Below are 26,369 nucleotides of genomic sequence, written 5' to 3' on the forward strand. Positions count from 1 at the left end.
GGAATAGAAATATGATTAGAGTTCCTACCCACCCCCACTGAAAGTACAAAACTGCTGTGCATGTATATGGTTAACAAATATGTTTCTACTATTTGTTCCTTTATTGTATGAGTAAGCTACATTTGCTTTAACATGGTCAAGGATATTATGGCAATGTACATTTTATCCCCCAGAACTACTGCTGTGATGTTGGATGGGCCCAGAGGGAGTCATTGGCCCAACGTGACCCAGTAAGCTTCTTGGTTCAACTGGAATTTAAATAGGGGCCTGTACCATTCTGGCATAATGCATTAACCACCTGCTGTATTGGTTCTCTTTGTTTACGCTGCATTTTGAAAGTCAGCACAGGAGGAGAATACTCTAAACCGTTTAAATGCCAAGTTGTGACAAGGTTTTGAAGGAAAGGTTCCTTTTTTTCTTTTCTTTTTTTAAACTAATGCTGTTTTTATTTAAAACTATGCATAAGAATAAGAAAAGTGCCAAATTAGTAAATACAATTCAGAGAGATTCTCCAAGTCATAACCTAAATAATACAAACCATTATAGATACAAAAACAAAAACAAAAAAGAGCAAGGGAGGGAATGAATGGTGGTTATTTTCTGGAGAGATTCCTTGAGAGGAAGAGAACCTGCAGTAAACTAAATTGAGAAAGTCACTGAAAATATTTCTCCCAAGGGGGAAAACAGACATTTCAGAAAACCAAAATTGATGTAAGGACTAGTACATAAAATCCTATGTATCTTAACTGACATTTTACTTTCACTAATACTTTTCATTATATTTGACAAATGTTTCTAGATTATATTTTTGTTACCAGGACTAGCTTACTAATAATGTAGCTCTCCACTAAGGCCAGTGTTTCTATCCTATAACAAGTCTGACCTCAAAATGTTTTATTAGGCTATCACCCTTTGTACTTGACAATAGTAAGCATCACACTGGAAAAATTACCAATAGGTACACATAAAAGCCTCACTGCTTGTAATTGGACTTGGTGACAGCTAGTTTTAGTTGGGTTGATGCCTTTATTGTAAGCTGTTCCTATATTAAAATTCTTAATTTTAAATAAAGGATTATTTCACTATTTATCTAAAATAGTGAAAAAAGGATGTAAATGTGGTGAAAATGCAACAATTTTGGAATATTTGAAGAGTATTTCCAGTTTTCTATTTGTCACTTCTGGAATCTCCAGGCTCATTAATGATATCACTCCAGATCAGTTCTCAGTACATAATGAATTGGCCTGTCTCTCATCATCCTGCACTAAGGATGGAACTTGTGGTTGAACATACCTAGATAACACCAATTTTGTCCACAAACCCCTTGTTAATAATTTCTTTTTAGTATTGTCAGATCTGTAGGTATGTTTTATCAGATGGTTTTAATGGTTCTTGCACAATGTATGCTAATAACAAATATCCGTCCATAAAGATTTAGTCTAATTCACCCTTCCCCTACCTAGTGTCCTTCGCCTCTCATAATTCCCAAGGCAAAATGCTTGATAGTGATTGGGAGTTAAGAATACATCTGGAAGATACTGTCATGTTCACTGTTTCAATGTGCATTGTACATTGTAACGTTACACATGCCATGGTGCTGACACGCATTTCTGTTGGGAGGGAGCTGCTGTGAAACCTTGTGCCAAGCTCTGTATCTATGTTCACTTCAATGGAATGTGTTTGGGTTATGTGCTCTGGTCAAGGACTTTTCCCACGGACCATCAGAAGCCGTTAGGAGCACCTGGGATTGTGAGCCTGGGAAGATTCTACGGGGGGAGGGATCTCATTTGTACCGAGGGTTTTTTAGTTTGCTTTTGGCGTGCTTTTTCCATTCTCAGCTTTCTTTGTGAATCTGTATACTATTCTTTAATAAATCAGATATCTTTGTGAATCTGCTTATGAGTCTGATGGTGTTTTAGGGTAGGCATTCATTACAGATACCATATTAGAAAAGTAGTTTAACCACTGCCTTTTTCTGCAATGTTTTCAACTTTCCCATCCAGGTTAGTGTACTGGTCTGAGATTCCCTACTGGTCTTCCATCTTAAATACTAACAAGACACTTGAGTGTGTTTAGCTTCCAAGCCCAGACAAGATCGTACAGGTGTTGTATTGGGGAAGGCTAGGTAACTCATGTAGACTTTTTTAGAATATGATTCAACTATTCAGAGAGCTGATATTATATGACAATAAAGTATGATAAATATTTTTGAAGTATCATATATCTATGTTAATGGTTGTTGTTGTTGTTACTTGTTTCAATTTTCAGGAAAGATTAGCAGAAGAGATAGACAAGCTGAGAGCTGAACTTGACCAGTTGAAAATGCGAGCAGGTTCTTTAATTGAGCCCACATTGTCAAGGTAGCAAAAGAAAATAATGACATTTTCTTTAATAAAATTATTTTGATATGTTTCAATCATCAAATATTGAAAACACTGTTCATCATCCATAATGGATTATTGGTAGTTTGATTACTGTTTGCAGGATTGTTAAACTGTGAAATTTGCTGTCACCAGATATGATAGGGGTCTCTAATTTAAATGGCTTTAAAAGGGAATAGATTGCTTGTCTGAGGATAGAGAATAGACGTATCATGACTCTTAAATAGTTGGTAATTATCTCCAAACTCAGTAACAGATGTCTTAAATAGCAGCTAGGAAGCTACAGTGGAACAGAGCTGTGGCTGTTTACATCCTTGTGACGCAGAAGTAAGTATGTATGTATGTATATATGTAAATTTATGTGGCTGCCCATCTAACCATATAGTTAAATAGCTGTGGAAGTAAACAAATGCCAGCTAAGTCAATTATGAAAATGAATCATGAGATTATAGAATCATAGGTTGGAAGGAAACTTAGATCATATATTATTATTTGCCTTATTGCTTAATATGTTCTTGGATTTATTTTTATTGGTGATTTTGTTTTAGTTTTTAGTTCTTGGAACATTTTTAATAGGATATGAAACAGATAAACCTCATTTATTAATTACATATGTATTCCTGTTTTTTTTTCATGGAATTCAAGTCAATTTATAAATGTCACAGATCAGTTGGATCATTTCTGGTCTATTCATTTTCACATGGGTTGTTTCATAAACTGTGTTCAATATTATACTAAGTTGTTACTTAACAACTTTGTAAGAAAATATTCATTAAGTACATTCTATTGATGACATTTTGCCATTAAATATACATACCTAAAAATTATTTCTTTTTAAATGCATACTTCTGTTTGTATGTTGTCCTAAAATAAGTTTTTTTTAATTGAGAGGTGCAGTGCAAAATCCATAGCTGTTGGCTTGCTTTGGGTCTTGTTAAACTGTGTCATCTGTTGGTACTCAGGAAATGAGTCTTCTCTGTTGCTGCACCTGTCCTTTAAAATCTGTATGGCCCCCACCTTTCCTCCCTTCAGGTGGTCTCTAAAACTTTTTTTCCCCAAACCTTAATTTAGAATGTTTGTAACAGACCCCTTTTAGTTGGGGAGTAATGTGGAAATAAGTTGTGTTTTTCCCTCAGATGATTTCTGTGCTCCTATATAATATTGTGTGCTGTTTTTATATGTTTTTTTTTTTTTAATCTTGTGAAGCCCTACATGGTATTTTTAGAGTTGGGCAGCCTAAAAATTCGACAAACAAACAAATAAATAAGTCTGCATGTTAATCATGGAAGTCAGTTCAGAAGGGACAAATTCCTAGCATTTCTAGTGTATATTTGGATAATCCAATTTTAATCCTCTTAGGTTCCTCTTAAGTAGGTTCCTCTGTGTGTGTGTGGGAGGGAGGGAGGGAGGGAGGGAGGGAAGGACTCTAGTTGCCAGTGATTTGAAGTTTGAGTTTTTAGACTATGACTCTACAATCTAACTCATCTGACAATAATAACCATAATCTTTCAGAAAAATACATTGCACTTTGATTTTTTTTCTTTTTTATTAAAATACCTTACAAATCAATTCCCTTCAGTATGCAAGGAAGCATGTTCTATTTTTATTGCTCTGTTGTAGCAAATTTTAGGATAATATCCTCTGCATGTGGTAAAAATAAATATATTTTAAGTGAAAATTTGAGTCTTTTTCTTTTAAAAAAAGATTCTAAATCCTGTGCCACAATTGTTTTTCAGAACACATCTTGATTCATCAGCAGAACTGAGGTTCTCTGTGGGCTCACTAGTTGATAGTCAACCAGATTATAGGTCAACTAAAGTGATAAGGAGACCTAGAAGAGGTCGTATGGGAATCCGAAGAGATGAACCAAAGGTTTATATTTTACAACTTTTTTGTTTAATAAGATTGCAATCATAAACACAGCTGACTTAAGACATTTTGCTGACTGAACCATGGCTGGAATTAACTTTCCATAGTGCTTGTATATTCCTGTAGATAATAGCTTTAATTATATACATCATTATAGGATCATAGATTTATTTATTCATTCATTCAGTTGATATGGCCAGATATCTCAAACATGTAACTCTGTTTTTGTTATTCATATATTTAAAAGGTAGAAAAATATATATATGTATGCATGTGTGTGTACGCATACATACACAAACACACAAACACATACTTTTCTAATTTTTTAGTCATCTCTTTGGGCCTAAAACCTTTTGGAAACCCCCAAGAGCTTCATATATGTGGGCACTATGTTGTTTTGCCCAATAGGTAATCTGACCCTGTCTGAAAGCAGCAAGTTATCTTTCAGTCAGCCAAGTCAAAGACATGTTATCTAAAGGCTATAAGACAATTTGATATTTGAAGGAGAAGTAGGATTCCTTATTTCTGGCCTTAAAATTACAGTAATAATACAATTCTAATTTAATATTAAACATAAAAAGCAATTACTAGTAAAAGTACAATAAGAAGCAATGGAGTAGAGCTATTTGCTATTTATAACACCCAAATCTTCTGCTTTAGGCAATTTCCTCAGGCCCAATTTTGAAACATTAGCTTCCCTTATTCTGTTTCTTTTACTGGATTGGAAGCCATAGACAAGACCTAATGGAGCATTTTTAAAAAAAAATCAAAGTATAGTCCTTAGAAATGTTGCCTTTAATTTTAAATCATCCTGGGATATCCGTTATATTGTACTATAAACCCAAATTGTCTTACAATGGTAATGGTCACCAATACAGAAAAAAACACACTTCCTGGCTTAAACTATTTGAGGCCTCTTGCAAGATAAATCTGTATACCTGATATTTTTATAACAGACTGAAATGAAGGTCAGTGTGATATCACAATACAGCTGTTAGAAATTAACAAGAATGGTTTAAGTGTACAAATGGCCTGAGAAAATTGAAAGGTGTTAATAACTGCAATAGTGTTTTAAAATGTAAGCTCTTCTGTGAAAATTAACATTTAGAATTAGACTGATCTATATGCATTTCTACAATTTGTAATTAGGTAAAATCCCTTGGAGATCATGACTGGAATAGAAATCAGCCAATTGGAGTTCTAAGCAGCCATCCTTTTGAGAGTGATACTGAAATGTCTGATATAGATGATGATGATAGAGATACAATTTTCAGTTCAATGGACCTTTTGTCACCAAGTGGACATTCTGATGCTCAGACCCTTGCTATGATGCTTCAGGAGCAACTAGATGCAATTAATAAAGAAATCAGGTATACTCACTTCACCCCCGCCCCAAAAAAAAACGCTTTGAAGAATCCAATGTATTGTCCTCTGGTAAGGTAAAACCATTTTTAAGTCAGTATGATTTCTGGTTCCTTCATGGACATCTTGTTTTCTTTGAAACAATATGGAAGTGCTTTGCCATTTCCTTCTTCTGGATTTTTTTTTTTAATTATCAGTGTAAGATACATTTCTACAAACGCCCCAAATTAAAGTGTATTAGCTTTCTGTGGACCAAATTATAGTCGTGTTTCTCAAACCTGAAATATCTGGGAGGGACTGACATAGAAAATGATGAGGAAACCTAAACATTGTAAGCACGCAGAGGATGACCTTAAAAAACTTGCTGAATTCTTTGGTCAGTTTCTGGGCCTTTCTTAGTCTCTGAATGTTCTTAGAGAATTCTAGGCAAGCAGAAATCCAGGATCAGAGTTAAAGCAGTAGTAATATTTTGTTCCTTTGTATGCAAAGAATATTTAATGCATTGAAAAAGAGATTCCCATGTATAAAAGAGGAATATGCCAAATTGCTCCTTGTTATATAGTTACATAATCCTAATAAATATACAGTTGTGAGTGTGGCAACAGAGAAAGGTAGATAGTGTCCTTTTTCCCATGCTACTTTCTTGAATTCTCCCCTGGAAATCTTGTTCAGCCTCTCTAGTAAAAGCATACAAACACAGCATATTTTTCTCAAAAGTGAAAATAACAATTGGTGGGTGCAAACAGAAATGATATGAAATTAAAAAAAAAAATTAAACTTCATTCCAGTAGTTCAATCACTCCTGATGCAATTTGTGCTCAACATGGCTACTTTTGAAAACAACTGTTAAAAGATGGGAAATCTAAACATGATCATTTGTTGCTGGTCACCACTCAAATTCATTGTACAAATTTATTTTTTAAAATGTCAATTAAATTTTGAGTACTGACATAGAAACTCCATCTCCACTATTTTAGGTGACAGCATATTAGCTTGGAGGGCAAAAGGCAGGATAGATGATACACAGTTCTTTCCTCCAACATCTTGCAGTCATTTCCCAATATCTGCCACTTGTGGTAATTACTCCAATTTGCCTTTGAAGGTATACCATTCCTGTAAGGTATTCTGGGTAATAGGCAGGGAGAACAATCACAACTTCTATTAACACTCATATTAAAACAACTTTCTCAAGAAAATGGCTGCATTTTAGCTGTGTCTTGGTTCATTTTTACAGGTTAATCCAGGAAGAAAAAGAATCGACAGAACTGCGTGCTGAAGAAATAGAGAATAGAGTTGCTAGTGTGAGTCTGGAAGGCTTAAATCTGGCCAGGGTTCATCCTGGAACATCTATTACTGGCTCAGTTACTGCATCTTCACTAGCAAGCTCCTCTCCTCCCAGTGGGCACTCAACCCCTAAGCTCACTCCACGCAGCCCAGCTAGGGAGATAGATCGAATGGGTATCATGACACTGGTAAGAAGTATAGCTTTCTGTTGATTGCTGGGTTTATTTAATAACTAAGGAATTCTCTACATAGGGTTAATTTTCATTTCTTGTTTCTTTCCTCTCTTTTTTTAGTCGCTCATCTTTTGGTATCTGTGTGTGTGTGCGTGTGCGTGTGATATCATTAACACAGATCATTATAAATTTTTCATTTGGACCAATTCCTAGTGTTAATACAAGATAAAGTAAATAATAAAAACAATGCATTTTTAAGCTACTGACATAAAGATTCTTGCTAATAGAAAGAAACACAGGATTTATAAAAATTAATAGTTCTGATAATACTGTTTTTCTTTTCTTTATTGTCAACTCTAGCCAAGTGATCTCAGGAAACATCGAAGAAAGGTATACTTTTTAAAAATAAGTTATTGTTTCTATTTTTTCTCTGACAGAGGTTAATTAATTATTTCTAGCATCTTTCAGATTCAAAGCTTTATAAAGACTTTTTTCCTCAAGATATGGTTTTCTGAGGATGTGGAAATCCCTTCAGTCCCAACCCTTCATAGCTTAATTAATTCTAGTTGAAGCAGATCATCTAGATGATCCAAGAAGAGATCATTGCATTTTTGTGAGGCAGACAGCACCCACTTCTGAGGAAACTCACACTGGACCAAAGGTTTTTAACAAAACTGAGCCCTTCTTAGATAAGTGTTTAAGAAGAGACCATATGTCACATCTATTAGGAATTAATTATGTGAAAGCCTAAAAAGGTATATTTTTTATATTGTTTGTATTTATTAAACTTATATCTTACCTTTCCCCTGGAAATGTCCTTTTTCCAATTTATACTCTGTGAGGTATGTTGGTCTGAGAAATATAGACTAGATCAAAGTCACTTTGTGAGCTTCCTCAGCCTCCCTATGGAGGTGGACTTTTGTACATGGTAATTAATGATTGAGACCAGATATATTACCAGCTAAACACTCTTTTTTTTTTTTCATCTTCACTTTTTGCTGAATTTCTACTACAGCTTCTTTGCTGTTGCCTCCCCTATTGCATAAAATGGTTTGTTGTTGTTAGTTGCTGTCAAGTCATTTACAACTCACGGCAACCCTATGAATAACAGAATGAAATGCTGTTCGGTCTTGCGCCATATGCCTGACTGTTCCAATTTTTGCATCCATTGTTGCTGTAACTGTATCAATCCATCACATTGAAGGTCTTCTTCTTTTCCACTGGCCCTCGACTTTACTGAACATTATGTCCTTTTCAAGCAATCGGTGGTTTAGCCTGCTGTAAATGTTTATGGTTTTATTGCTTTTATTGTGTTCTAACTCTGCTCTGAAATTATTTTTAGTGATGAAAAGATTTCATAGATAAAATAATAAATAAATGAGGCAAGCTACAGCTAACTTAAACTCAAGAATTTCCATTCTCAAAATCCAACCAAAATAAATTAGAGTTGTGCCATTTTCTAGTAGTTTTATTCACAATAATTCTTAATTAGTATATATGAGACAACCCGTGACCCGCTGGGTCATCATTTCAGAAATATTTCCTTACCAGATTCCTCAATGCCTTCAACAATGGCAGAGCTTCTCATGTACTGCCTTCATTGGAAATATTCTTAAAAATTCAGGGAGATATTCAAAGATGTATCTGCCTTGAAAATAGCCCATACCATTCATAGTGAACTGTATAGCACAGTCAAACATCAGGAGTTACCAAAGGAAATGTTTTATGGTATTTTGTATTATATCATAAAATGTTTTATGATAATTTTTATATCATAAAATATTTTATAAAATTTGCCAAATTTCAATTCCATGGGAGTCATGGGTCAAGGATTTTGGATGTATTCTGTAAGCCCATTTGAGGTACCTTTGTTCAAAAATTGTTGCCCTATGATGCACACTTTCACCCAGTTAAAGGTTACAAACAAACAGCGACAAAAGTTTTAGTAATATATAGATACACATAGAACTGCATTGGTTCACTATTTAATTAACTAATCTTATGAAACAGTCTACATTTTAGCATGGTATCTTATACCATTCTTATACAAATATGTATGTATATAAAATTAATCATGTCCATTTTACTTCAAACATTATATATAAACATGTCAATTTTATTTCAAACATGATCTGAATGGCAAAAGGCAAAGAAGACATATAGACAACTCCTTAATTGGCCTTTGAATCTTGTTCTTTGGCTATTAGTAGAATATAGAGAGAATCTGGATTAGGACATAAAGATGAGAGAAAGTGAAATAAACTTTATTTCTATCCATATCCTATTTTGCATATCCTCCCCAGCAGGAAACCTGTTTATTATTTTCTGAATTTAATAACAACAACAACAATCTTGCAATAACTAAATGCATCCTTAATGCCATATCCAGTCCTGGAAACTGGGGCTATATGGCCATAATTGTATGGCTGTGGAAACACTTGTGCTTAGCACTTCTATTCTACCTCTTGTTCTAGGAATGGAATTTTATTTATTTTTTATTTTGCTTTATTTTTTTATCCCTCCTTTATTATTTTTATACATAACTCAAGGCGGGGAACATACCTAATACTCCTTCTTCCTCCTATTTTCCCCACAGCAACAACCCTGTGAGGTGAGTTGGGCTGAGAGAGAGTGACTGCCCAAGGTCACCCAGCCGGCTTTCATGCCTCAGGCGGAACTAGAACTCACAGCCTCCTGGTTTCTAGCCTGGAGCCTTACCCACTAGACCAAACTGGTTCTTTGCTTGTTTGATGTCCTTACCTTTGCTTGGAAAGTGGTTGGCTTTCCAATAGTTTTTTTTTTCCCCAAAAGCCCCTTAAAAGGGTTTCTCAACTGCGTTTTATAAGAATGGTTTACTTGTAGATTGCAGTAGTTGAAGAAGATGGACATGAAGACAAAGCCACAATAAAATGTGAAACCTCCCCTCCACCAACACCTAGAGCCATTAGAATGACTCACACTCTACCTTCTTCATACCACAATGATGCCAGAAGGTAGGAATTGGTTTGTTTGACATAGTCATGTGTTGTATTTTTAAAATAGATTCATCCATATTAGTTTCAAGTTAACTTCTGAAATAGATTTAGAACAGTTGTCATAGGTGGGTAATAGTATACATATGATTAATGTTTTAAGTTGAGAATCTGGCATCATGTCTTTGCATGGAAATACCTTCCATGTAGAAAGGGATGGGAAGGGAAGGGAAGAATATAATCTCACTTCCATACTTTATTATTGAAAGGCAAAATGCTTTAGTAAGAATCATACTATTGCCCCAAGTGAAAAATTAATAGATGATTATGAGCAGGATGAGTAAATAAAAATAATAATACTGCAGAGTGTTCCAGAGAAACATTCTCAGCTCCTAAACTTCACCAAACTATCTTTATCTCATGATCATAGTGTAGTTAATATAAGATTGCAGTGGGTCAGTGAAATATGTTATTTCTTTTTCCTACACATTATAACACTCCTTCTGTCTAATTAGTAAATTAGTAAAGGAATAAATCAGAAGTCAAGCCTTGGCTTACATTATATACACCAGGTCTGTTAGCAATAAGTACACAGTGGTAGGTAGGTAGGTAGGTAGGTAGGTAGGTAGGTAGGTAGATAGATAGATAGATAGATAGATAGATAGATAGATAGATAGATAGATAGATAGATGTAGGACTCTCTTAAAAAGCCACCTTACTACTTCTAGGAAGTATCATGGCCACTGAAAAACATCATCTTATTTTGGGAGGGCAATATAAGTGCATCAGAAAACATATTTTACATCAAACCTTGCAGGAGGAAATGTGTTAGTTTCACCATCTTCTATTTAGGATAGATATTTATCAGATAAGACCAAAACAGTAGTAATAGTAGTAGTAGTTACAGCTTAGAAACTGTTTAATCAAACATTTAATTTGTTTGGCTCCTATCCAAAGCATTGGATAGAAAATATTTCTTACCATAGTTATGTTAACAGAGTTTTGATGAATTATATCTCCTGTCATTTTTACTAAATTGAAACATTTCAATCAAGATTATTGAGACATGAAAATTAGCAATTGTGCAGTTCTAAATATTGTGATAACACCAGAAGGATTCTGCCCATAATTTGATTAATGTTTCCAGTTATGAAGACACTGTCATTAGATTTCATATAACTTGTTTCTGCATGTTTCCACAGTGGACTAGTTGGATGGGACTTCATCAGGACAATAACGAATTCTCTATCTTTTTTGTGTGTTTTATAGTAGTTTGAGTGCATCCTTGGAGCCAGAAAGTATTGGCTTTGGCAGTGTCAATAGCAGCCAGGATTCCTTGCACAAAGCTCCCAAGAAGAAAGGAATAAAGTCTTCAATCGGGCGCTTGTTTGGTAAAAAAGAGAAGGCACGACTTGGACAGCTGAGTAAGACATGACTTCTCCAGGTTCAGATCACAGTTTTCCAGTTCTTTTTTTAAATTATTATTTTTTACTTTTTCATGAATGCTCTCTTTCAGTTTCATTTTGCTTTCCTTCTTTTCCATGTTTTTTCCATGTCATTCTGCTATCATTAGTAATATTTACTGTCATAAAACTATCTTTTCTTAAGTGATTAGAGGACATAGATTAAGCTTCCTTTACCAATGCTTGCCATATTTCAAAAGATTCCATTCACAAGTAGATCTGCTGAGCTTTAAAAATCATACAGATTAAAACTTGGATAGCAATCAGAAGAAATGTGTGATGTGAGACAAGGCTACCAACTCTACACAGCCATAGCTATCCTCCTATCACTCAAGCTTATGGAGAATACACATAGCAAACAATTTAGACTTCACTCATGACTTCTTTTGCAAGATTTTTCTTCTGTCAAATTTTTCATCCTCCTTAGATTAAGAGCAATTTCTGAAGCAGCACACCGACTCGGAAAAAGAATTAGCTGCTTTAGTGCTTTATCCGCATTTCTACATATTGTGATATACCTTTCTTGAAGAATTTGCACAACCCTAGCATAAAGCTTTGTTAGTTGCAGTACAGTATAGTGCAGTACAATTTAATGTCTCCAGTATTGATTATTTACTCAGACACTTTAGATTTTTTTAAAAAAATTCCAGAGGAGAAACAGAATAAATTAGGTAGAACATATTCTCATTTGTAAAATAATAAAATAGAGTGTACCACAGTACCATTAAATAACACTGAGAGCAGAGATGAATGTACCTGTAGCTTCTATGGAAAGAATGGGGAACTTTTAGCCTGTATGCTTAATTCATAACCCTGTCATGAGGCCTCGGGGGGATGGATTCTCAGGATCAACCAGACAGACCCCAGTGCACAAAACTTTCTTCTGATTTTTTTTTTATTGCTTTATTCCTAACATAAATAGAAAACATTGCTTTCTGTGTCAGTCATGCAAGACTAATCCTGAAAGCAGCATTTTAATTTAAGCAAACACACAAAACAGATCTCTTCCTCCCAGCTCCATCTTATAGTTTTGGCTATAAAGATTATGGTATGAAGTAAAATCAACAGAAAATGGATCTGCTGCTTGCTCTAACATTCCAAGGTTAAAGATCCCCTACCTAATGAGGCAATTAAGCCTGTAGTTGACTGTGTAGCTACTCCTAATCTCCCCCATCTGGAATTAATCAATTACCTTTAGAGGCATGTTGAGCTTCTTTCTTCCTTTACTCTTCTTTCTGTGATTCAGTAGTTATAACCCTCAAAGTCTGGTCCTCCCCCATTTTTAATGTTCATGCCTTCATCCTGGAACACTTCAGCAATCATGATCCATTCTCAAACTAATAAATCTTCAACAGCCAAAACTATCTAAATCTTTCTTGGTTCTTTATCCATCTTCTTTTTCTCCAAAACTCCAGCTCTTTCTTCCTGCCAGCTTATCAGCCCATTCTTTGCTTCCTTTCTGTCCTCCGACCCTTTCCACTCCCCAAGATTTTCCCAACCCAACTTTATCATCTCCAAGTGCAGCTTGTCTGTCTGGGTGCTCACATGACAGGAGGGCAGGCAGTGCTTAACTAAACCATACGATCACAACCCTGTTTGTTTTTCAATGCCATCCCTTCACTGCAGTTGCAGGCCCACTTTCTGATGCTGTGGACCAGCAATGGCAGGATCAGTCCCACTCCACCTTTCTTCCCCAGTGAGTGGTCAGACAATCAGAAATCGTATCTTGTTATTTAGGAAACATTTGACTATTGTTTATTGTTAAATTATTAGCAAAAAGATCTTTGCTTTATGTGTCTTAACACCTGTACATATATACATAGCCATCATGTTCCCTTTTGGAGTACACAACATTATGCATAGCATGAGAAAAAGATTAAGGAGGGGTAAGAAAAGAAAATTAGAGCCCCACCCCCAAAAGCTGGTAAAAAAGGAAATTTAACTAGATCGGTTTATGCCAGCCCCCTTCACTATTCTTCTCTATGTGAAAGGTGAAAGGTCCCCTGTGCAAGCACCGAGTCATGTCTGACCCTTTGGGGAAAAGCCGCTTTCGTGACATTTTCTTGGCAGACTATAGCAGAATGGTTTGCCATTGCCTTCCCCAGTTGTCACCTTCCCCAGCAAGCTGGGTACTCTTTACCGATCTCGGAAGGATGGAAGGCTGAGTCGACCTGAGCCAGCTACCCAAGAATCCAGCTTCCTCTGGGATCAAACTCGGATCGTGGGGAGAGTTTTAGTTGCCATACTGCCACCTACCACTCTGCACCACATGATACTCTCCATTCTTCTCCATACTTCTCCATATTTCTTCTGTATTTGAACCGCCTATCTTTTCATTAATCATATCTGTCTATCTTTTTTTCAGTACCTCAGCATGTTTTTGAGAAGTACTTTATTGTCTCTTTCTTGGATTGTTTCAGTTATAATACATATTGTTTATCTTTAATATATTTCCTTAATTTCAAACAATGTATTAAACCATTCAACATGGATGTGAGCAAAAACCATTTATTTTTCCCAGTTGGAAACTGAAAAAACTGAACATATGTTTTAAAAAATGTCTGTAATTGCTAGATAGGAATATTGCTTTTAATTTAAAATAATACAGTGGTAAATTATATCACAGGAAGTATAGGTCATAAATGCACATGCCCAAGTGTTAGTGCAGCCAAGTATAATGATAATGCAGTCTTTAAGAGAGTTTGATCTGTACTGGACACAATCTACAAAAAAATGAACCAGCATATATATTTGTGCCAACAGTTTTTATTACTTGGGAAAGACCAAACTCCCTTTCAGAAACTAGACAAGAGTTGATAGAGAATTTATATTTACAATATGCATCACCTTTGTATTTCTGCTTCTTGGAAGCTGATTTTGCATGTGGGGGAGGAAAAAAAACACCATGAGGAATTATGCTTCTCTTAAAAAAACCTATTAGGTTATTTTCTAAAGTGACCTGAGTAAGCCATTCATACAACCAAGCTTTCCTCCTTCCTACCCAGTGCAGCCTTTAGTGCCTTATTTCAAAATGAAACAAAACAAAATCCCAGCAAAATTACAGGTCTAGGATGTCATACAAAGGAACCCCTTAAGGGCCAATTTAGGAGAAATTGGGTATAAACAATGTTATTTTAGGTATCCCTTCTGCCAAGAACAGCCATTTTAGCTTGAAAGGGCACCTTGTCTCCTCAGAATGTCAAGGAGAAAAACATTGAATCTTGCTCCTTGCAGAAAAACATGGAAGGGGAAAATAACTTTTAGTTAGATACTTCAAAAAGTTATTACTAGAATCTATGTTCTTTAGTTTTATTTTTCATATATTTCAGGTTATTACACCATTTTTTTATTTGTATGTGTCTGTCTCAGAAAACAAATTAAAAGCACTAAGCTAATGGAACTTTAGAAAAAAACAAAAGGAGAAAATATATTTGCTCTTTTAAACACAGGAGGCTATAGCTATATGGAAACCGAAGCTGCAGCACAAGAATCTCTGGGATTAAGCAAACTTGGAACACAGGCAGAGAAAGACCGAAGGCTAAAGAAAAAGTAGGTTGGCATGAACTCTGAATAAAACAGCAAATACATTTGCTTGCTGGAAGAAAAAAATCAGTTTATTAGTACCTATTCTGACTGGATTTTTAAAAAGCCAAACACAGTGAAAGATAAGTTCCATTTCTCTATATGGTTTATGTTAAAGAAATATGGCAGGAGGAGTCTTTGGATTGGCCTATCAGTAGCATATTTTAAAATGCAGACATTTTCCACTGAGAATAGTAATTATTTTCAATTCAATCTGCCACTCCTAATTCATCAGCTGCTGAACAAAGGTTATGGTAAAATGCTATTATTTTTTTCTACCTATCATGTTCCCTAAAGAAAATAAATGCTTTGTAAAATCACAAAGAACTACTTTGGAGAAAAGTGGAGGAATTCCTCTTTAGAACTTGCTTCTGCTGTTCCTTTCAAATATTTGATGCTTGCTTTATCTGAAATCTTTCCAGCGTTTCACAATGTTTATTTGTAGCATACATATTACCCATGTTTTCAGTACATGTGTGAGAAAACATATTTTGGTAATACATTGTTCATTGTTTAGCTTGATTATGCTTCCTGTCAAAATTATGATGGAGCACTCTCAGAGAGCAAGCCACGAAGTGTGTATTCATTTTTACTCTGATTATCAAAATGCATATTTGATTTGTGACTATATAGAAAACATCAGTGATACCAAACAGGATTATATCATGCTGTCAGAAAAGCCACTAAAATTAGGATTCCACAGGAGAACAGATGCACATTTTTTTCTTAATTAGAGACAGTATTTCCACAAGACACAATTAACAATATACTTAGTAAGTATATTTCAATCATGAATATTTTCTTCTAAAAATAATATAGAAGTACTTATTATTAGATAAACAATTTGTTACCCTTAATAATGTAATGGATCATAAATGTAACTTCTGAATTTTCTTTTTCTTGCTGCTGCTGTTTCTTTATAAGGTTGGAAGGTATAAACCTTGTAAGATCACTTTTGTTTCTACTGGCACTCCAGCCAGAGAATGTCATGTGAAAAAATGGCATCCCTAAATATTTTTATACCACTGTTATTGCATTACGTAGTTAGATACATTTTGATACTTGTTTATAAGAAGTTTATGATAATTTAGATAACATTTTTCTGGAGAATTTAGTCTTGCTATCTACACTTCATTTTCATCCCTCTGATAGTTTTCATTTATTTTCTGCTGGCAGAAAGACATTTTAGATACAATAACGAGCATTTAATTTTCTCTTAAAATATGATAGCAATTGTTGGAGATCTTTTCCTTAACAGTCCAATGGAAAAATGTATCTGCTTATCCACTTCCTAATTACCCTTTCTGTTATCAGCTTTCAGCAAACAATTCCTTGGGGGGAAAAGGCATGTAAATGAGATAATGATCAATTATGGTCATAGCTTTGAAAAAAGAGCTTTGAGAAAGAGATGCTTGGAATCTCTGGATTTTGGTGGCATCCTTCAAGCATATGGTGACTTCAACCTATTTGGAGCTGCCTTTATGTGAAGTACTCTGAGCTGAATCTGGGCTGGGTACAAATGAGCAAGTTATGCGGGAGGGATAATAAAGCTATTTACCATTACATTGGCCCTGGCACCAAAGTTTAATCAAACTGTTTGCTTTACTGTATTTTCTCATTAAATAAGCCCAACCCTGTCAGTCCAAACAGGACAAATTACAGAACAGCAGCTTTCATAAAATGCCTACATTCAAAATAAGTGTATTAGGGAAAGCCCATCTTAAGTTGCTTAAAATTTTTTTAAAAAGGATCTTAGCATGTAAGCTGCTTTCCTTGACTCCTTCTAATAATCTACCTAAATTAATGTCCAAGTGGACAGATTTGTGGATGCAAAAGGAACGTAAGTTTCATGTTTATTAACAAAGCAAATCCAAGGCATTCTTATTATAGTATATCATCTCAGATGTCTTTTGTAAAGACAGTGTTGACTTTCCATTAGGGTGATTACTTGTTTTGCAAAACATATTTGTCATGATAAAGTATTAGAAAATACTTCTGTGGTGTTTGCTGCTAATTGCATTCATTGTTAGCTCTGAAAGAGGAAAACTATAGTGAAAAGACTTCTAATTACCATATGAATGTACTAGAAGGCTCCAAGAAAATTCTGCCTACTGCTCATTGCTAGGCAGAATAATCATGACTAAATGAAAGGAAGCAAGAAAAGATTCATCAGGTTAAATAAAAGCTGAGAGACAAGAAATGACTTTTTCTTTTTTAAAATCTTGCTCAGGGTTTTTTTTCCCTGCGTTTATTCTTTATTTCCACCTCCCTGTGGTAAGCATGAAATTAATATTATTATTATTATTATTATTATTGCTGCTGCTGCTGCTGCTGCTGCTGCTGCTAGTTTTATAGTCTGATGGTGCATTTGTGTATATATACAAATGCTGATGCAGCTGCTCCAAAAATTGTCCCTGTGCTTTTATGTCCATGGACAATCACTTCCATTAGGATCAAAGGCTTTGTCCACCCTGTATATACACACATACAGTACATGAACGGAACCCAGCAGTTTCACACAGTTTGCTTATTATAAAACACTTAAGATACCTTTCTGCTTTACAAAATCAATCAAACTGATGAATAGAAATAGCACCCCATGGTTTGTTTTAGTTCTGAATTTAATTTTAGCTTCTAAATATATTCTGCCAAAAAAAGGTCTGCCACACAAGAAGTCCTGAGTGTCTGAATTCTATGGATTTTGTACTGAGGACCCCCTTCAGGCAAATTAATTGTCTCCATTTAGTCCTATTAAAATAATATTCCAAGTAGATTAAATGCATATGGATTGAATTAGGTGTAGTCCATAAGTTTGAGAATACAACTCCCATACATTCTTGTTATTAATCTTGTTGGCTACTGGGGCTGATGGAAATTGAAGTATCATTGTCATTGGCCATGCCATCATGCACCACTCATCTACACTATTCTGGATAAAAAATGCAGAAATACAAAACCTTATGATCATCTAATATGAAAACTGTACTGTTACGTTTCTGCAAATTAATCATTTGATCTGGATGATTATGCTCTCTGAATGAATATTTGTTGGATTATGCAGTAGGTATACATCAAATAGGGACGCAGTGGTGCTGCGGGTTAAACCGCTGAGCTGCTGAGCTTGCCGACCGGAAGGTCGGCGGTTCGAATCCGCGTGACGGGGTGAGCTCCCGTTGCTAGTCCCAGCTCCTGCCAACCTAGCAGTTCGAAAACATGCAAATGTGAGTAGATTAATAGGTACCGCTTCAGCGGGCAGGTAACAGCGTTCCGTGTAGTCATGCCGGCCACATGACCACGGAAGTGTCTACGGACAAACGCCGGCTTTTGGCTTTGAAACGGAGATGAGCACCGCCCCCTAGAGTCGGACACGACTGGACTTAATGTCAAGGGAAACCTTTACCTTTTTGCTATACATCAAATAGAAATATTCAATTATAGTTGTAACTTGGATCATTTAATCACATGTTACATTTACTATCATTGACCTATCCTCTTCATATACATAACTGAATGTTGCTGTGATTTTTTTAAAATGAAGACTATACATTTAATTGTTTTCTGTTCATGCCAAATGAACTGCTATCCTTGTAATATTCATATTTTGGTAACTTCATGGATTTATGGCTTTAGAAAAGCTTAAGCTTCAATTAAAATAAACCCTCAGTTTTCACAAATTTCATCCAACCCACTTGTATTCAGTAAATATGCACTAAATGAAGATTGTTGAAGCTTGCCTGAATAGTGAGCCCTGTTCTAAAATATTGTCATGCCACATCAGGAATTATTACTAAACTAATAGGAAAAATCATGACACCCCAATATTGTTCTTAGATTATATCTTAGTCTACAGGATAATGCTTCCAAACTTTTACCAGTGAAAAAGGAAGTAAAAATATATATAGTAATCTTACACCAATTCAACTATAAATGCATGAATCTTGTTCAGGATCAGAATCACAACAGAATATCATAGAAACTAGTTCCTCATTAGTGCTCTGATCTAGAGTTCTCTGCATTTATTTTTGAGTTAAAAAGAAATGTATGTGGTTTTATAATAAAACTGCAGTAAATGATAGGATCATCATCACAAGATCATAGCTGATGCTGTGTCTAAAATGCATGACTTTGTTTTTCAAGTAATAGGATCCATTTGTCATCACAATTTTATGCACCATTCCAGATTTTGATAGCAGGGTATTTACGTTTCATAATTTTCCATACAATAATGTCAAAGTATTCATTTAAAGCATCCATATATTACGAGATTTGGATAATTTCTGCTTTGTAGTATGGTATGTCTCATCATAAAATAACCTTTCATAAGTGTTTCCCATACCTGTATATTTTTTTAACATCCCTAAGCCATCATAAGCATCACTCTAACATCAGATTGCTTGGTAATTACTCCAGAAAAACAGCACTAGCAGGGGCAATCTTATGAGGACATGCAGCAGTCATGGCACATAAAGAGCAATGAAGAAACAAGCATTGAGCTTCTTCTCTTGGAACTATAGATGTCCCATGGCCTCATTATATCTCAACTATACTAAGGAACCTGGCATAACAACTTGTCTTTCTGATTATGAGTTTGGCATTTTTTCATAAACCTGCAAGAAATAATGGGTTGATTTTCAATAAGAATGTTTTAAGTTTTGCTTTGGCTTGTCTTTCAAATGTGTCAGAACAGATCTCTGGTAACAGAATGTATTAACCTAAGGGACTACACTAAGTTGCTTTGTGACATCCTATAACTGATTCAGGGCTAAGGCTAACTATAAGTAAAAATTTGGGTCAGATATATTTTTAAAAAGTCCCATCAGTTATCTTTCTAAATTGATGGGTAACAACCAGAAGCAGTTCTCCGGTCTAGCTGTGCTATGCTTTGGTCTTATTGCAACTTTTACCTGACTGTAAACTTTCTATCTGACTTCATGTACAACTTGATCTTTCCTTTACAAGGATCAAAAATACAAATTCAAAAGCACTGTAAATACACCCAAGAGATTTTTTTTTCTTAGATGTTTATTATACATATATTTGTCTAAATACAGGTAGTCCTCAGTTTACTACAGTAATTGGGACTGAGAACTCCATCGCTAAGTGATGCGGCCATAAAGCACAACATCATGTGACCGTGCCAACTTATGACAGTAGTAACGGCAGTTCCAGTTGTGGTTGTTAAGTGAATCCCTTGCAGCCGTTAAGCATGACTTCACATGACCACAACTTGCAACTTCCTGCCAGCTTCCCCGTTAACTTTGCTTGTCGGAAGCCAACAGTGAAGGTTGGAAATGGTGATCAAGTGACCGCAGGATGCTGCTGCTGCTACCATCGTAATCATGAACCGGTTGTCAAGTGACTGAATCATGATCATGTGACTGCAGGGATGCTGCAACGGCCGCAACTTTGAGGACTGGCCATAAGTCTTCTCATTCAGTACTGTCATAACTTTGAACGGTCACTGAACAAATGGTTTTTAACCAAGGACTATCTGTACAACAAATGGAGACAATTTTTCACTGCAATAAAAACAATTGTTCCTGTTTTCTTTATTGTTAATGCAAACACAGATGCTCTGTTCATAACAGCTGCCTTCTGATAGATCAAAAAAAATTACTGATCTACTTATGCATTTTATCGAAACATGGCATGCCATGATAATCACTATAAATTAAGCTGTAATACAACAAAACAGAGAGTAGTTCATACAATTATTCTTTCTTGAGCCCATCTTTTCACTGGGTCCCAGATCTCTGCCCCATGAAGCTTAATATTGAATACCTGGCTAGAAAAACTGCACCAGGGGACATGGTAATGACTGTTGATATTGTACATGGGCTAATAACAACTCTTTAGCAAAGGATCATTACCTTGTCGTGGTGCTGGAGCTTGAGCACCTCAGTGATGCCATGAGCTAAACCGTGAAGGGCCACCCAAGATGGGAAGGTCGTGACAGAGAGGTCAGACTAAATGCGATCCCTGGGGAAGGTAATGGCAACCCACCCCAGTATTCTTGCCGTGAAAACTAAATGGATCGGTACAACCAGAGATATGTCGGTATACCATTGGAAGATGAGACCCCCAGGTTGGAAGATGGTCAAAATGCTACTGGGGAGGAACAGAGGATGAGTTCAACTAGCCCCAGACATGATGACGCAGCTAGCTCAAAGCCGAAAGGACGGCTAGCGGCCAACGGTGCTGGTGGTGAACGGTGAATCCAATGTTCTAAGGATCAACACACCATTGGAACCTGGAACGTAAGATCTATGAGCCAGGGCAAATTGGATGTGGTTATTGGTGAGATGTCAAGATTAAAGATAGACATTCTGGGCGTCAGTGAACTGAAATGGACTGGAATGGGCCACTTCACATCAAATGACCACCATATCTACTACTGTGGACAAGAGGACCACAGAAGAAATGGAGTAGCCTTCATAATTAATAGCAAAGTGGCTAAAGCAGTGCTTTGATACAATCCAAAAAACAATAGAATGATCTCAATTCGAATTCAGGGCAAGCCATCTAACATCACAGTGATCCAAATATACGCCCCAACCACAAATGCTGAAGAAGCTGAAGTAGAGCAGTTCTATGAGGATCTGCAGCACCTACTGGACAACACACCTAAAAGAGATGTTATTTTCATCACGGGAGACTGGAATGCTAAGGTGGGCAGTCAAATGACACCTGGAATTACAGGTAAGCATGGCCTCGGTGAACAAAACGAAGCAGGACGTAGGCCGATAGAATTTTGCCAAGACAACTCAATGTGCATAACAAACACTCTCTTCCAGCAACCTAAGAGACGGCTTTATACATGGACTTCCCCAGATGGACAACACCGAAACCAGATTGACTACATCCTTTGCAGCCAAAGGTGGCGGACATCTATAGAGTCAGTAAAAACAAGACCTGGAGCTGACTGTAGTTCAGATCACTAACCTTTTATTGCACAATTTAGGATCAGACTAAAGAAATTAGGGAAGACCCACAGATCAGCTAGATATGAGCTCACTAATATTCCTAAGGAATATGCAGTGGAGGTGAAGAACAGATTTAAAGGACTGGACTTAGTAGATAGGGTCCCAGAAGAACTATGGACAGAAGTCCGCAACATTGTTCAAGAGGCGGCAACAAAATACATCCCAAAGAAAGAGAAAACCAAGAAGGCAAAATGGCTGTCTGCTGAGACACTAGAAGTAGCCCAAGAAAGAAGGAAAGCAAAAGGCAAGAGTGATAGGGAGAGATATGCCCAATTAAATGCAAAATACCAGAGGTTAGCCAGAAGAGATAAGGAATTATTTTTAAACAAGCAATGTGCGGAAGTGGAAGAAGACAATAGAATAGGAAGGACAAGAGACCTCTTCCAGAAAATTAGAAACATCGGAGGTAAATTCCAGGCCAAAATAGGTATGATCAAAAACAAAGATGGCAAGGACCTAACAGAAGAAGAAGAGATCAAGAAAAGGTGGCAAGAATATACGGAAGACCTGTATAGGAAGGATAACAGAATCAGGGATAGCTTTGACGGTGTGGTCAGTGAGCTAGAGCCAGACATCCTGAAGAGTGAGGTTGAATGGGCCTTAAGAAGCATTGCTAATAACAAGGCAGCAGGAGACGACGGCATCCCAGCTGAACTGTTCAAAATCTTGCAAGATGATGCTGTCAAGGTAATGCATGCTATATGCCAGCAAATTTGGAAAACACAAGAATGGCCATCAGATTGGAAAAAATCAACTTATATCCCCATACCAAAAAAGGGAAACACTAAAGAATGTTCAAACTATTGAACAGTGGCACTCATTTCACATGCCAGTAAGGTAATGCTCAAGATCCTGCAAGGTAGACTTCAGCAATTCATGGAGCGAGAATTGCCAGATGTACAAGCTCGGTTTAGAAAAGTTCCCCAGAGGAACTAGGGACCAAATTACCAATATCCGATGGATAGTGGAAAAAGCCAGGGAGTTTCAGAAAAACATCTATTTCTGTTTTATTGACTATTCTAAAGCCTTTGACTGTGTGGACCATAACAAATTGTGGCAAGTTCTTAGTGGTATGTCGATACCAAGTCATCTTGTCTGCCTCCTGAAGAATCTGTATAACGACCAAGTAGCAACAGTAAGAACAGACCATGGAACAACGGACTGGTTTAAAATTGGGAAAGGAGTACGGCAGGGCTGTATACTCTCACCCTACCTATTCAACTTGTATGCAGAACACATCATGTGACATGCTGGGCTTGAGGAATCCAAGGCTGGAGTTAAAATCGCTGGAGGAAACATTAACAATCTCAGATATGCAGATGATACCACTTTGATGGCTGAAAGCGAAGAGGAACTGAGGAGCCTTATGATGAAGGTGAAAGAAGAAAGTGCAAAAGCTGGCTTGCAGCTAAACCTGAAAAAAACCAAGATTATGGCAACCAGCTTGATTGATAACTGGCAAATAGAGGGAGAAAATGTAGAAGCAGTGAAAGACTTTGTATTTCTAGGTGCGAAGATTACTGCAGATGCTGACTGCAGTCAGGAAATCAGAAGATGGGGAGAAGAGCAATGACAAATCTCGATAAAATAGTTAAGAGCAGAGACATCACACTGACAACAAAGGTCCGCATAGTTAAAGCAATGGTGTTCCCCGTAGTAACATATGGCTGCAAGAGCTGGACCATAAGGAAGGCTGAGAGAAGGAAGATCGATGCTTTTGAACTGTGGTGCTGGAGGAAAATTCTGAGAGTGCCTTGGACTGCAAGAAGATCAAACCAGTCCATCCTCCAGGAAATAAAGCCAGACTGCTCACTTGAGGGAATGATACTAAAGGCAAAACTGAAATACTTTGGCCACATAATGAGAAGACAGGACACCCTGGAGAAGATGCTGATGCAAGGGAGAGTGGAGGGCAAAAGGAAGAGGGGCCGACCAAGGGCAAGGTGGATGGATGATATTCTAGAGGTGACGGACTCGTCCCTGGGGGAGCTGGGGGTGTTGATGACCGACAGGAAGCTCTGGCGTGGGCTGGTCCATGAAGTCACAAAGAGTCGAAAGCGACTAAACGAATAAACAATAACTAATAACTGCAAAATCCAGAAGCCCATTCTAGCATGCACATTCTCCATGGCCCTTCCAACAGCTGTTTCTGAGCATTGCCAGCCACAAGGTCAGAACTGGATTTTTTGAACACTGGACTCCTTGAACATTGTTTTTCCTTTGAACATGGAGATCACTTACTGGATTGCTCCCTCCAGCTATACGCCATGTTATCCTCTGTACTGTTACTGTTACCTATCAGACTGTTTTTTTAATAATTTTGGTAACATGATCTTAGCACTTTTTCAAGGGTGCTATACCTGTTCTCAGAAACAACTCCACTGACATATAATAGGCTTGGAGGAAGGATTGGAAAAGCTCTCTTTCACTATTAGCTATGTGAATTCAGTCATCAATAGAACATTTTCATGAAAAATAAAACTTTGGGGCATCTTACAGACAAATATATTTTGTGGTATTAGTTTTACGGGCTATCCGTTCTATTAAGTTCACATGGAATATGCAAAGGAAGAAATTATTTGTTTATCCAAGCAATTTTTATGAGGGCCCAACTGTAGAATCTTGGGAGAAATAAATAATAGAGTAGAAATAAATTTACCCTTCTTTGTCCCTTAATTCCAGTCAATTAGTCATATAAAAGGAGGAAGATAGTTCCTCACAAGGAAACTAAAATCTTAACACTCATTTGATTGCTAATTAATTTTGATGATAGAATATACTTCACTGGCATAATTAAGAAAAATAAGTATTTGGGGGAAAAATAAAACTTGAAATATGTCACTTCTACATACATACATACATACATATATATCACTATATACAGTACTCGGTGTACATAGCTAATAATAACAATTGGGTGAGTGTAATCTTAGATTTAGATTTGTATATAGAGCAGTTCTTTGGTCTCGAGCTGAAGTACCAGCATGTAAATATATGGGCACTTCAAAGAATAGGCAGTAAGAAATGTTAATGGAGACATAGCTAAATGGGAAAAATGTGTAATTACCTGAAATACACATACTTCGATTTAGTTTGATTTAATTTGAGTAAGATATAACACCAGATTCTTCCCAAATAAGAGAGGAAGTAATCCACAGTTGCTTTCCTTTGCCTAATTTTTTTTCTACAATAATTTTAAAGAAAAAAAAAGTGAAAAAATTAATCACTGAGTTTTAAAAACTATTCGGCTTCTTAGCCTCAAATCATAGTTTTGTGAATGAAGTGGTGCTCTTACCCCTCCCAGATGTCTTCCTCTGGGTAACCAAATTGATTATCTGTAGAAGGTGATAATCAATTTATATAATCAATTACTTTATATAAAAGACAGTGCCAGGACTATACCTCTTGCCAAAATGGGGCTAGGTTGAGGAATCCAGCACACCATCTAGGTCTAAGGGTAATGCTAGATGCAGGAGGATTGTAACCTAACCTCTGCAGCATATTTGTGCAGACACAGGGAGCAATTTGTGTGCAAAGTCCTTTTCAATAAATTGGATCATCTATTATTGTGTCAGAGCTCTTTTTAAATTTTAGTTAAGTCTTTAATTACACTGGATTGCCCTATTCATCTTTAGCTAAAACAACAATTTTACCATTGTTATAAATAAAATATGGCTTTTAATAAGCTTAGTAATTAAATGCAATTTTAAGTAATTGCATTAAGCTATGTATAATAATGAGCAATCTAAATGTTCCTTCATTCTTCTTGCTGCAATAATCCATTTGCAGTGCCAGTAGACTTTATTTTTGTTCAGCCCTGAAGAATAATTACACTTTTACTATCTCTTTAATTATTTTTAATAATCAGTGTTTCTTAAAGCTGGTTAGGTTATGAAATTTTATTTGTCTCTTAATACATAAAGATCATTAGAATCATTATGTTAATACTCTTCTATCCTGAACACACAAGGTTCACTCAGTAGAGTACTGTATATAACAGTGCTGGAATGACAGGGGCATCTGCAGGTGGGGTGGGGGGTCAGAAGGTCAGTATGGTAGGTGTGACCATACAATGGAAGCCCCACTCTTTGTATTCTGTTGACTCTGCAGGCATGTAGAAGCAGGCAGGGCTTCAACCATGAAGACATGCTGCCACCTTGACTACTTTGAGCCCCACCCCACCAGATACCCCTACACCCCTTCATAATGGCCTACCTTTTCTCCAAAAGAGAGCAAAAGATGCTTATCTTGATTCAGCTAGGTAAAAAGCCCTTTTGGACAGGTTAAGTATAGATTGTTG

General features: G+C 36.4%; 1 protein-coding gene across 1 annotated transcript in view; it reads left to right on the top strand.

The window, feature by feature from the left end:
- Window positions 1-26,369, top strand: part of LOC134501313 (liprin-alpha-2) — a 99,943-nt gene that overhangs the window by 45,166 nt on the left and 28,408 nt on the right. The window contains exons 11-18 of the mRNA XM_063308993.1: window positions 2,269-2,360; window positions 4,118-4,253; window positions 5,400-5,620; window positions 6,847-7,084; window positions 7,430-7,459; window positions 9,932-10,062; window positions 11,311-11,465; window positions 14,954-15,053. Of these exons, the coding sequence (XP_063165063.1) occupies window positions 2,269-2,360; window positions 4,118-4,253; window positions 5,400-5,620; window positions 6,847-7,084; window positions 7,430-7,459; window positions 9,932-10,062; window positions 11,311-11,465; window positions 14,954-15,053 (1,103 nt within the window). The remainder of the gene's footprint in view (window positions 1-2,268; window positions 2,361-4,117; window positions 4,254-5,399; window positions 5,621-6,846; window positions 7,085-7,429; window positions 7,460-9,931; window positions 10,063-11,310; window positions 11,466-14,953; window positions 15,054-26,369) is intronic.

Source organism: Candoia aspera, chromosome 7, assembly GCF_035149785.1.
Source record: "Candoia aspera isolate rCanAsp1 chromosome 7, rCanAsp1.hap2, whole genome shotgun sequence".
Lineage (NCBI taxonomy): Eukaryota > Metazoa > Chordata > Lepidosauria > Squamata > Boidae > Candoia > Candoia aspera.